Raw genomic sequence first — 12,696 nt, 5'->3', positions numbered from 1 at the left:
CAATAACACAGTCTCTTAATAAAGGCAACTATGTACAGTGGTTGGCGGTGATGATGACTTTTCCCCTATTCAATTGTGTCCACCCAGGAGGCCTGTTCTCAGTAGCTCCCACCTAGCATTCTGACTATAGCAGGCCTCCGTGGCCACTTCTCTGCTTGACAATTGACAGCTCCTGTCCTGTATGGCATACGACAGCTTTTACCTTGTCTGACAAACTGGCTCTTTACAGCCTTCGATGGCTACTGCCCCCCTGGCAATCTGACACTGCACACACCTTTTAGTCGGTAAGTCCCAGGTGGCTGTCTATTGCAGTAATTCCACCACTATTGTCAGGAGAACAGGCCTTAGTTGAGTTTAGGCTTTCAAGAGGGGAGGACAAGTCTTTACTGCTCACCTGTGAAACCGCCCAACCACTTGGCGCCAATACCCTGCCCCTTTTATACTTTCTTGTGAGGCTCCACCCCTCTCTTACCCAAGACACCCTACTACGTGGTCACTCTTGCGTTTCTCTTAGGTTCCAGTACTAGAGGAGTACATACCTCCATCAAAATGGGGTCCGGGAATATCACTGCCTAGGGTCCAACATACCTAAAGTGCAGCATGTCCCCTAGCAGCATAGACAGACGGCTGGTAGGGGGTTCCACCTAATTCTGCCATTGGCAAGAAGCCCATTGTTTTTGGTATACCGTAATTCCCTCTGGATTAATATATATATATATATATACCAGTAGAAAAAACGGCAGCACTCAAATTCAGTATATAGGTTCCAGAAATGAAGGGTGCCAGCTGATAGTCCCGATCCAAAGACCATACGTATATCCAAAAAGAAAATTCAGCAGCACTCCAATGATCAAAGTGAAAAAAAAGTGAAATTTATTGAGCTGAATTTTCTTTTTGGATATATATATATATATATATATATATATATATATTGCATACAGTATATAGGAAATTTGATTGGTTGAATTTTTTGAACTTGGATAACTGCTTACAACTTACCGAAGTAGCTGAGGGCAACAGGAAGGAAGATGAGGCCGTGTATCAGTCCCAGCAGAGTTATGGTTAGATTAAGGCGGAAGAAGAAGATTTGAATGAGCTGCGCTTTGGCAAACGCTAAAACAATGATTCCTGGGAGGTTTGTCATTGCTACTCCAGCAAATACCTGTATTCAAAACAAGGAAATGGAGTCAGAGACTGGGGGGCCGGAAGGGTCAATTGGTGATTATTTGTCAGTTGGTACCTTCTAAATTAAAATTAGTGAAATGTGTCTATAATAACTATGTCTATACTTTTTATATGAGTCGGCAGGGGGCACAATGTATGCCAGTGATCTCATATGTAAATTTAAAAAATATTGTAAATTTTTTAAACATTTTGCCCTAGTAACTTTTTGTGTTATTGACAATCTTCCACTTCACAACATCTTCCTTACCTGGGGGCCCCATTAATGAAAATGTGCTCTTCTAGCTGACGTGCACCAAATCATAAAAACGTTTACCCCATTAGAATCGCCTATTTTGGATCTCTAGGACTAAGAATCTTTTTTCCTCTTTTTTTATTGTCGCATTTCGAGAGCCATCGATTTACCTCTATGAAGGATACATATAGAATATTGATTTATTTTTATTAGCTTTTTTTTTGAGAAATGGAGAAAAATACCAATTCCGCCATTTGTTTGCGGTGTAAATTTGCGCCATTCACCATGCGGCATACATAACATGGAAACTTTATTCAATGGGCTGTGTGATGACGACGATACCAAATATGTATAGTTTTTTTTTTTTTGTGCGTTACTACTTTTACACACACAGTTTTTATGTCATCGCATTCTATGAGCTCATAACTTTTTAATTTTTCCCTCAATGTAGCCGTACATATGTGGGATTGTTTTTTGTGGGTCAAGTCATATTTTTTATTAGAACCATTTTGGGGTACATATAAATTATGAAATAACTTTTATTCATTTTTTGGGTGGGAAAATTGAAAAAATGTATTCCGCCATTTTTTTTCATATTCTTTTTACGACGTTCACTGTGTGGTAACATAATTTCATAAATTTCATATTTTATACTTTGCATGGCCTAATAGACTTATAGACATGGCAGGCTGGGGACCTTTGTTAGGCTCTCAGTTGCCATGACAACCATCGGAACCCCGCGAGTCCCCTCCCTCTGTTTAAGGGCGGATTTACACGAGCGTGTGCGTTTTGCGCACGCAAAAAACACAGCATTTTGCGCAAAAGGCACTTAACAGCTCCGTGTGTCACCCTCGTATGATGCGTGGCTGCGTGATTTTCGCACAGCCGCCATCATTATGACACTCCGTTTGGATGTTTGTAAACAGAAAAGCATTCATTCTTTCACTGCTGTTGCGCGAATAACGCGTGTCGCACGGAAGTGCTTCCGTGTGGCGCGCGTGATTTTCACACACCCATTGACTTCAATAGGTGTGTGATGCGTGAAAAACGCCGAAATATAGGACCTGTCGTGAGTTTTACGCAGCGGACTCACGCTGCGCAAAAATCATGGACAGTCTGCACTGCCCCATAGACTTTCATAGGTCCGTGCCACACGCGTGAAAAACACGCGGGTGGCACGGACGTATTACACGCTTGTGTAAATCCGCCCTAACTCCATAGATGCGGTCGCTAGTAGACGAGGGTCCTGAATGGGGATATTTGGAATTGGGCTTTCTAAACTGGATAACCCCTTTAAGACATTTAGTTTGTTGCAAGAACTAAATATCTTTGAACTGTGGTGTCTCCCTCTTGTTCCCATTCCATCTCTTATACTCACAGCGCTGCCCATGTAGATAGTAGCATCTCTTGCCCGAGCTACTTTAGTGAGTTTGTTGCTCATGGCGAAGGACCGTGTGAGATGAGAGACAAATTCCACTGAGATCCCAATGGCCTGTAGGGAAAATGAAAGGAGTTGAATGAGATGGAGAGTAGATAATCTGGCTATTATAGTAGTGAGGGAGTAAAGTTAACAATAAACACAATGCGTACTTAAGACGGGATGGGGGGGTCCTATTCGCCACACATCTGGGGAAATCATAAGGAAACCGAACAGCGGTAGACAAACAATAAAATGCTTTATGCCTGCAGGCACCACTGGGGGAGCTCCTTACATTTGGATTTATACAGATAGTATTGAGTTTAATGGGAGCTGTATGAATATAAAGGCAGTGAGCACCCCCTAGTGTTAGGTGCAGGCAGAAATAATTATATCATTTAGTTCTATTGCTGTGTAAAGGGAAGCAGGTTGTTTGGAGTTCTAAACCAGAAAAATAGTATCCAAAGATATACTATTAAATTAATCCGTACTGAATTTTACAATATATGTACACTTTAACCCTTTACATCACCGCATATAATACAGTTAATCTCTTCACTATCTTAAACCAACAATGTTGGGTATTAACCTGTAATCTACCCTAGACCACTAAGGTTTTTTCTGTAACGACCCTAAAGCACCTTGGATATTACCATTAACGCCTTCACCACCATTGACCAAAATTATAAAGCATAAACACCTAAACCACTATATACCACTAGGGATATTACCAGGAATACTATCAACAACCCCTAAACCAAGCTATGTAAAAATGTGTGGCGGAGAAAGTTAGCAGACTGAGTTATTATTAGTAGGAGGCATTTTACCATCTCTGCCATGGGCACTAACAAATTTGGAAATTCCCCTTTAAAAATTCTGCATTTGGGCAATACAGTGCAATAAGTAGTAGTTACTCACCGTCACAAGGTTGATGAGAGAGACGGCATTATAATCAATGCCCCATAGAGTCATGACGCCAACTGTGTCTATGATGATCATAACGATGGTAAGTAAGTTAATTAAGCCAGAGCGCAGGTCCATGCCCAGAAGGATGCAACACACAGCGAAGGTTGGTAACAGACAGATGGCTAAAGTGAAAAGCCCCTCTTGTACAATGGTCAAATACTGTTCATAGAAGACATATGTAATCCTGTGTAAAGAAGTGTTTCATATGGTAAGGCTGTGTTCACATCAGCGTTGCTTTCCGTTGAGGGGTTCCGTCAGAGCTTTCCATTGGGGGAGACCCTCAACGGAAAGGCAAATGGAAACCTTAGCTTCCGTTTTCATCATCAGTGATCTCAAATGGTACAAAGTATCCGTCTCCATTGAGATCAATAGTGATGCAAACGAAAGCTAAGGTTTCCGTTTGCCTTTCCATTGAGGGGTTCCCCCTATGGAACCCCTGAACGGAAAGCAACGCTAATCTGAATGATAAGAATGATGCAGCTTTTGGATTATCTCACTTGAAATGTCCTAAGCCAAATAACACTAGCCCACATAAAAATAGCATAATTACATAAATTGCTGAATCTATGGTCTTTTTTTCATTTTAACGTCCGTTTATACAGAACCCTTCTTTTTCACTGCACAGCATTCCCGACTACCAGCTGTGCAGGAGGTTGCGCACAGCTCCATTCAAGTCAATAGGGCTATGGTGCAGTTCCCTGCACAGTCAGTGGAGGGGAGCATCACTGTGCAGGGAAAAGAATTAAAGGGTTTGTCTCAATATTAAAAGTTATCTCATACCATAGGATAGGTGATAACATGCTGATCGGTGGGGATACGACCGCTGGGACCCCCACCAATCACAAGAACGGGGGTGTCGTTCCCCTGAATGAACTGAGCGTCAGGCCGCGCATGCGCACTGCCATTCCATTCACTGTCTATGGAACTGCGGAAGATAGCCGAGTACAGTGCTCCTCTATCTCCTGCAGTGCCACAGATTGTGACCTGCCGCTCCATTTATTCAGAGCAATGGGACCTTCGTTCTCATGATCGTTGGGGGTCCCAGTGGTCGGCACCCCCACCGATCAGCATGTTATCACCTCTCCTGTGGTTAGGAGATAACTTTTAATCTTGAGACAACCCCAATTAAACTAGTCATTCTGAGGATCGTGGGGGTCCCGGCAGTCGGTACCCCACGATCAGAGATTGATGGCATATTCTGGCATTATTTGTAACAATGGGAAATCCTCATTAAAATACTGAAGTGGTCATAGAAAGGGCTAATTGCTATACTTTACACTGCCTCTCCATACTACACTGGACTGTTTTAAGCCACTCCCCCTGATGAACCAGGAAGCATGAGAAGATTGCACAAGATGTCATTCTGCATGAAGGTACATAATAATGAAGACAAGGGGGAAAATGTGCAGGAACCTAGAAGATTGTGACTTGGGGAAGGCAATGTTTAGCAAATGTCTGAAGGATTTACTGGAAACCCTTAAGAAGTAACAGAATACAAAGTACCTGGTTATAGTGTATTTTTGAGAATATTATAAGGAAAAGGTACAAGACTCACGTGTAAGGAAAGACGTTGAAATCAGGGTCTGTGCCTGGCACCTTTCTTAATGATTTCGTTATATCAGCTGCCAGCTCTCGGGCATATTTCAGGGCACCTGTATACTCCTGTGAGTTCTTTAAGGGTGTGTGATATGCCATAAAACGAGTTGCTGCACAAAATACCAAAGCAATGTAAGTTTTTGATTAGCAATATGGTGCCAGACATATGAAGGGTCAGTTCATACGTACAACACAGACAATGTTTCTTACCTACAATTTGTCCTTCATCATTAAACTTAACAGCATTATCATAAGCACCCAGGCCCCTGCAAAAAAATAAAATAAAAATCATATTATATTATAAGGAACATTTCTGTCAAGCTGTACATAGGAAAAAGCCTGTGTGAAGGATTTGTCTGACACAGCTTCTGTGTCGACGCCCGTGGTTAATCAGCCTGCATCTGTTCCTAGGTCTGCTAGAGTGACTCGTTCTGCTACCACTCAGGCTGGTAGGCTGAGGAGTGGGAGAGCCTATCGCAGCCTGGCCAGATGGTTCTAGCTCCCACCCTTGGTCTACTTATACCTTCATTTGCTACTTGTCCTTTGCCTGTGATTCTCTTGTTTCCTGGCTCTGCTGTTCCTGCTGTTACCATCGACCTCTGCTTCATATTGACCCTGGCTTGACTGACTATTCTCCTGCTCTGCATTTGTTACCACGTACACTCCTGGTTTGACTCGGCTCGTCCACTACTCTGTTGCTCACGGTGTTGCCATGGGCAACTGCCCCACTTCCCTTTGCTTTTGTGTACCCTTGTCTTGTTTGTCTGTCGTGCACTTATTGAGCGTAGGGACCGTCGCCCAGTTGTACGCCGTCACCTAGGACAGGCTGTGCAAGTAGGCAGGGACTGAGTGGCGGGTAGATTAGGGCTCACCAGTCTGTCTCCCTTTCCTGTCATTACAGCCTGTTTCTATTGAATAGTCTTGGACAGCGAATCTTGACCCAATATTTGCAAGAATAGGAAAAATCCCTGGAGAAAAAAATTCTGATTCCTGAATTCTAATTCATGCAGATATCTCTAAGCCAGCATGGTGGCTCAGTGGTTAGCACTATAGCTGGGCAGCAATGCGGTTCTTTGTTCAATATGGACCAAGGGCAACATCTGCATGGAGTTTGTATGTTCTACTCGTGTTTGTGTTTATTTCCTCCAGGTACTTCGGTTTCTCCCCACACTTCAAAAACATACTGAGTTTAAAGGCTTTGAAAAGCAATTTGTTTTTTTTCTTAATAAAACGGTCAATCAGTGTGATTGGTGCAAATTTCGAAATTAGTTTTTATTAAAAATTTGTTTTACTTATTTAGATACAGCTGTTCTGTATTCTCTATACAGAGCAGCTGTATCTTTCGCTAAATCCTTGCTGACGGGTTTAGTGCCAGCGACTTCTGAGTGTCTCTGCAGGCATGATCCACCTGTAATCTAAGTTCATAACTTAGATGTGATAGATTACAGGTGGATCCTGTGTGTCAGATATACGCAGGACCCGCTGTCACTGAACCCGTCAGATCCGTGGGACTGACGGATTCAGATCATAGTGAACGGATACAGCTCTTCTGTTCAGAGAATACAAAACAGCTGTATCTCAAAAAGTAAAACAATTTTTTAATAAAAAAACTTTTTAGAAAGCTGCACCCATCACACTGACTAACCTTTTTATTAAAAAATAATAATAATAATTGCCCTTCAAAGGGGTACATAGCCTTTAATTAGTGTCCTATAAAATTGGCCCTAGTGTGACTGAGATAGGGAATTCTGAATGTGAGCCCCGATGAGGAGAGGGACTGATGTGAGTAATGCCCCTTTAACAACCAGTGCCCCAAGGGTAAAAATTAACTCACCCTTTTGGACACTTTAGATTTGGATAGTCTCCTAGGAAATTAGGCAAAAAACGGTTAAATTCTGCCACTGTTGGTCTCAGAGGTCCAGATGAAGTTCTCATACATTTCCTTATGCATGCGGGTTCGGCTGTTATTAAAATAATCATCGTCAGTCAAAACCAGCACATTCAGCAAGTGTCAATTGTTAAACTGAGAAATGCTAATATACCATATCCGAGTGATTCCTATTATATTGTAAGACATACGTTACCTTAAGGGTATGTTCACACGGCAAAATTTCAGACGTATACGAGGCGTATTATGCCTCGTTTTACGTCTGAAAATAGGGCTACAATACGTCGGCAAACATCTGCCCATTCATTTGAATGGGTTTGCCGACGTACTGTGCAGACGACCTGTTATTTACGCATCGTCGTTTGACAGCTGTCCAACGACGACGCGTAAAAATACAGCCTCGTCAAAAGAAGTGCAGGACACTTCTTTGGACGTTTTTGGAGCTGTTTTCTCATAGACTCCAATGAAAACAGCTCCAAAAACGGACGTAAAAAACGCAGCGAAAACGGCGTGAAAACGCAGCGAAAAATGCGAGTTGGTAAAAAAACGTCTGAAAAGCAGGGTCTGTTTTCCCTTGAAAACAGCTCTGGATTTTCAGACGTTTTTGTTGACTACGTGTGAACATACCCTAAAGGTGTTTTACCATGCTAGACATGGCATATCCACAGGATATGCCATAAATATCTGATAGGTGGGAGTCACTTTTCTGGTCGGCCAGATCTATGTGAAGAATGAATGGTGAGGTAGCAGACTATGGCGAGATGGCCACGCCTGGCAGAATGGCGATCAGGGGCAGGGGAGTAACTTGAAGCCTGAGCCACAATGCAAAATCTGTAATAGTACCTCCACCTACCATGTGCAATTTATAATGCTGGTGTCTTATATGGCAGAGAGGCCATTGGGCATATGCTGTGACTATGCTATATATGTCTAGACATACTTGCCAACGGGAGAGCGGGTAAATCTCCCTGGTGCCCTGCTTTACCACAAATTACTCACCTCTCCCTATTCCTGCTGTCCTCTTTACTCCAAGGCGCCGCACCAGTACTTTGTCTGTAGTGGCTCCCAGGAGTGAAGAGGAATGAAAGAACGGGGAGAGGTGAGTATCTGTATGTCTGGTCTGCTGTCTGTATTTAGGGGGTCTGGGATCTGTATTAAGGGGGTCTGGGATCTGTATTTAGGAGGTCTGGTCTGAGGTCTGTACTTAGGAAGTCTGGTCTGGTGGTCTGTATTTATTTTAGACGGTCTATTTTTGTTTAGGGGGTTTGAGGTCTGCTTTTTCATTTTGGGGTGTGATGAAGTCATATGAAATATTTGTGATTCAAACGCTGTAGTTTGAACAGGATGGGGCATAAGGAAAAATTTTGCTGTGCACAACACTTCGTCCAACTCCCTGATGCCACTTTTCAGAAGTTGGCAAGTATGGTCTAAAATATAAAAAACCCTTTAAATTCATACTGTGTAGAATCATTGCAGTTGTAATACTAATACAGAACTGATAAAATGCAGAAATGTGAACCTTTGGAACCACTTTAATTTAGGGGGATTTTCCACCGAATAGGTTTTATTGCAAATCAATTACAGATGCCTTAAAACTGGGATTAATGGAGGTCTGATTTTTGGGACCCGCAGCAATCCTGAAAACCCAAAAGGGTTTTTACAAAACCTCATTCACGCATGTATGTAAAAATTTGTGGCATGCCTATTTGTTGTAGTGGATTTCCCTCCTTTGTGGCAAATTCTCAGTAAAGTCCACAGCAGAAAGATTCCACTATGTCTGGAGTCAATGAATTCTCGACATATGTTGCAAAGCTCATAACGTTTCGGAAAAATTCTGTCCACACAATAAAGCTTCACTGTTATAAAATTCAAGGCACTAAGGCCTTATTCACACGAACGTGTGCGTTTTTTGCACGTTGCAGTTCCGTGTGTCATCGGTGTTTGCTGCGTGGCTGCGTGATTTTCACGCATATGCCATCCCTATGACACGCGGTTTTGATGTTTAGAAAAAGAAATGAAGGAAGTGCTTTTATTTTTTCCTTCATTTCTTTATCTACTGTTGCGCGAATCACGCGCAGCACACGGAAGTGCTTCCGTGTGCCGTGCGCCATTTTCACGCACCCATTTACTTCAATGGGTGCGTGATGCGCGAAAAACGGCCAAGTATAGGACATGTCGTGAGTTTTACGGCGCCATTCACTAACATAGGTCCGTGCGACGCGTGTGATTTTCACCCGCGTATCACGGACGTTAAACACGCTCGTATGAATAAGGCCTAAGTGTGTGGCTCTCCAGCTGTGGGGAAACTACAGCTCCCAACATACCCTGACAGCCACAGACTAACATGCTGGGAGTTGTAAATCACTGCACTAAATACTACAGTATGTACAGTTATTACAAAAAATATATATAATCCCAATAGGATTACTCGCATTTGGATTGTGGAGCGGCCCATGATCATGCCTTAGCTAATACTCACTGTTAGTCGAGGAGCAGAATGTATCATTACGGAAATATAATCTGCAGCAATCCGACCCGGGGTTCAGCCAGTCCACAAAATCATCAACCCAGGAAGATGATGGAACCGCCAAGTAAGATCTAGAAAGCGATAGCGGGACAACAGAATAATTATATTGCAACAAAATAGGAAAACAAAAGTACCAGAACAACAACAGGATTTATTTAAATTTCTTTATATAACTCCAACATATTCTGTGGCGCTGTGCAGAAATTATAATCACACACATCAGTCCTTATCCGTGGTTAGGCTCACAATATAATTTTCTTGTCTTAAACACCCTAGGAACAATTTCATAGATGATCAGAGAAGACCCGGCCACAGACATTTATGGTGTCGGCTGTTTTTATAACTTCCATCTTGACCTTCTCTCTCCTCCCTTTCTCATTTCGATTGACACAATGGGTTTCCTGATATATCCTCTGGGGCCCCCACCGCTCATAATGTTTTTCAAACCGCCTACAAATGTGCCATAAATGTCTATGGTCGGAATACCTCTTAACACCGTGGTGACCACCAATACGCCCTTTCACGGCGGTCACTAAGGGCTAGGCCGTCGCCTTTCACAGTCTAAGTCCTGCACAGGTGTCCCATGCAGGCTGCTGCTGGGGGTCGGCTGTCTGATGACAGCCGAGCTCCTGCTCCGACGGTAGCGATCGAAGTTTAGTTAGATCACTGCCGTTTAAGCTGGTAAATGCCACAGTCAATAACGACCGCAGCATTTAACTGGTTTACAGAGGGAGGGAGCTCCCTCTGTCACCCATCGGCAGACAGCAAATGGAATTGCGGGCCTCCGATGGGGTGTTATGGCAGCCGGGGGCATGAGAAAAGCCCCCAGGTCTGCCCTGTGCATATGCCTATTAGAACGTGCCAGAGGCATGGCCTAATAGATTGGCTGTCAGTCCTACACAGACAGGCAATAATGCTCTGGTATACTAAGTATACCAAAGCATTATAGCAGCGATATGAAGATCGCACAGTAAAGTCCCCTAGTGGGACTAGTGAAATAAATAATAAATGTGAAATAAAAATTACAGTAAAATGTATTTTTTACCATAAAAAGTGGTTTTATTTAGTAAAAGTGTAAAAAAATAAATAAAAGTACACACATATGGTATTGCCGCGACCGTAATGAGCCCAAACAATAAATCTGATATGTAATTTAAACCGCGAGGTGAACACCGTAAAACAAACCGCAAAAAACAATGGCGAAATTGCTATTTTCTTCCATTGCCCCCAAATAAGTCATAATAAAAGTTCATCAATAAGTCCTATGTACCCCAAAACAGTACCAATCAAAACTACATCTCGTCCTGCAAAAAAACAAGCTTACATTTCACTACATTGATGTAAAAATAAAAAAATTACGACTCTTGGACAGCGACAATGCAAAAACAAATAATTTTAGTTCAAAAGTGCTTTTATTGTGAAAAAGTCATAAAACATAAAAAAAAACCTCTACATATGTAGTATCATCATAATCGTACCGACCAATAGAATAAAGGTAACATGTTAGTTATGCCGCACAGTGAACGGCGTGAATTTAAAACGCATAGAACAATAGTAGAATTTCAGGGTTTATTTCTATTCCCCCCCAAAAAAGTTAATAAAAAATATGTGCCCCAAAATGGTGCCATTAAAAAGTACAACTAATCCCGCAAAAAAGAAGTCCTCATAAAGCTAGGATCGACATAAAAATAAAAAAGTTATAGCCCTTTGAATGCGACTATGGAAAAAGTAAAAAAAAAATTGGTTGGTTATTAGGGTCTAAAATAGGCCGGTCACTCTCCCTTGGTTAAACTTGATGGACATGTGTCTTTTTTCAACCGTACTAACTATGTAACTAAGGGTTTAAATTGGTCATGTTAGGGTATGTGCACACACACTAATTACGTCCGTAATTGACGGACGTATTTCGGCCGCAAGTCCCGGACCGAACACAGTGCAGGGAGCCGGGCTCCTAGCATCATACTTATGTACGATGCTAGGAGTCCCTGCCTCTCTGCAGGACAACTGTCCCGTACTGTAATCATGTTTTGAGTACGGGACAGCAGTTCCACGGAGTAGCAGGGACTCCTAGCATCGTACATAAGTATGATGCTAGGAGCCCGGCTCCCTGCAGTGTGTTCGGTCCGGTACTTGCGGCCGAAATACGTCCGTCCATTACGGACGTAATTAGTGTGTGTGCACATACCCTTAGGGTAAATGAGCACCTGCCGTTTTAATATGTGCATGGTTGTAATGCTACTGGGGCTGCAATACCCAAGTTCGCCACCGGGTGTCATTGCTTTCCTCGATTGAAAGAGGCTGGACACACACGCACTCACGCACGCACGCACGCACGCACACACCGGACCAAAATACACCACATGTGTTTCCAGCACCATAGACATACAGATAATATAGCCGATATGACTGATAAAAAGCTTTGGTACTTAAGATCTTGGCATTTATAGTAATGCAATGTTTATTATAAAAATCTGATCCATCTGTAGATAGATAGACAGATAGATATTAGGGTATGTGCACACACACTAATTACGTCCGTAATTGACGGACGTATTTCGGCCGCAAGTCCCGGACCGAACACAGTGCAGGGAGCCGGGCTCCTAGCATCATAGTTATGTACGATGCTAGGAGTCCCTGCCTCTCCGTGGAACTACTGTCCCATGCTGAAAACATGATTACAGTACAGGACAGTTGTCCTGCAGCGAGGCAGGGACTCCTAGCATCGTACATAAGTATGATGCTAGGAGCCCGGCTCCCTGCAGTGTGTTCGGTCCGGGACTTGCGGCCGAAATACGTCCGTCAATTACGGACGTAATTAGTGTGTGTGCACATACCCTTAGAGTATAGATAGACAGATAGATATTAGAGTATAGATAGACAGATTG

The 12,696-nt window shown here is 42.8% G+C and overlaps 1 protein-coding gene and 1 long non-coding RNA gene across 11 annotated transcripts in view; one reads left to right on the top strand and one right to left on the bottom strand.

Annotated features, from left to right (window-relative positions):
* LOC142749986 (uncharacterized) overlaps nt 1-12,696 on the top strand; it is a 239,287-nt gene that overhangs the window by 203,974 nt on the left and 22,617 nt on the right. The window lies entirely within an intron of this gene.
* NPC1L1 (NPC1 like intracellular cholesterol transporter 1) overlaps nt 1-12,696 on the bottom strand; it is a 43,117-nt gene that overhangs the window by 9,224 nt on the left and 21,197 nt on the right. Inside the window, exons 13-19 of the mRNA XM_075858660.1 lie at nt 9,764-9,882; nt 7,231-7,357; nt 5,607-5,662; nt 5,356-5,506; nt 3,753-3,984; nt 2,796-2,909; nt 1,000-1,162 (exon numbers count right to left, since the gene is read on the bottom strand). Coding sequence (XP_075714775.1) covers nt 1,000-1,162; nt 2,796-2,909; nt 3,753-3,984; nt 5,356-5,506; nt 5,607-5,662; nt 7,231-7,357; nt 9,764-9,882 — 962 coding nt within the window. The remainder of the gene's footprint in view (nt 1-999; nt 1,163-2,795; nt 2,910-3,752; nt 3,985-5,355; nt 5,507-5,606; nt 5,663-7,230; nt 7,358-9,763; nt 9,883-12,696) is intronic.

Source organism: Rhinoderma darwinii, chromosome 3, assembly GCF_050947455.1.
Source record: "Rhinoderma darwinii isolate aRhiDar2 chromosome 3, aRhiDar2.hap1, whole genome shotgun sequence".
NCBI lineage: Eukaryota > Metazoa > Chordata > Amphibia > Anura > Rhinodermatidae > Rhinoderma > Rhinoderma darwinii.
This window is presented reverse-complemented; position numbering and strand designations above follow the sequence as displayed.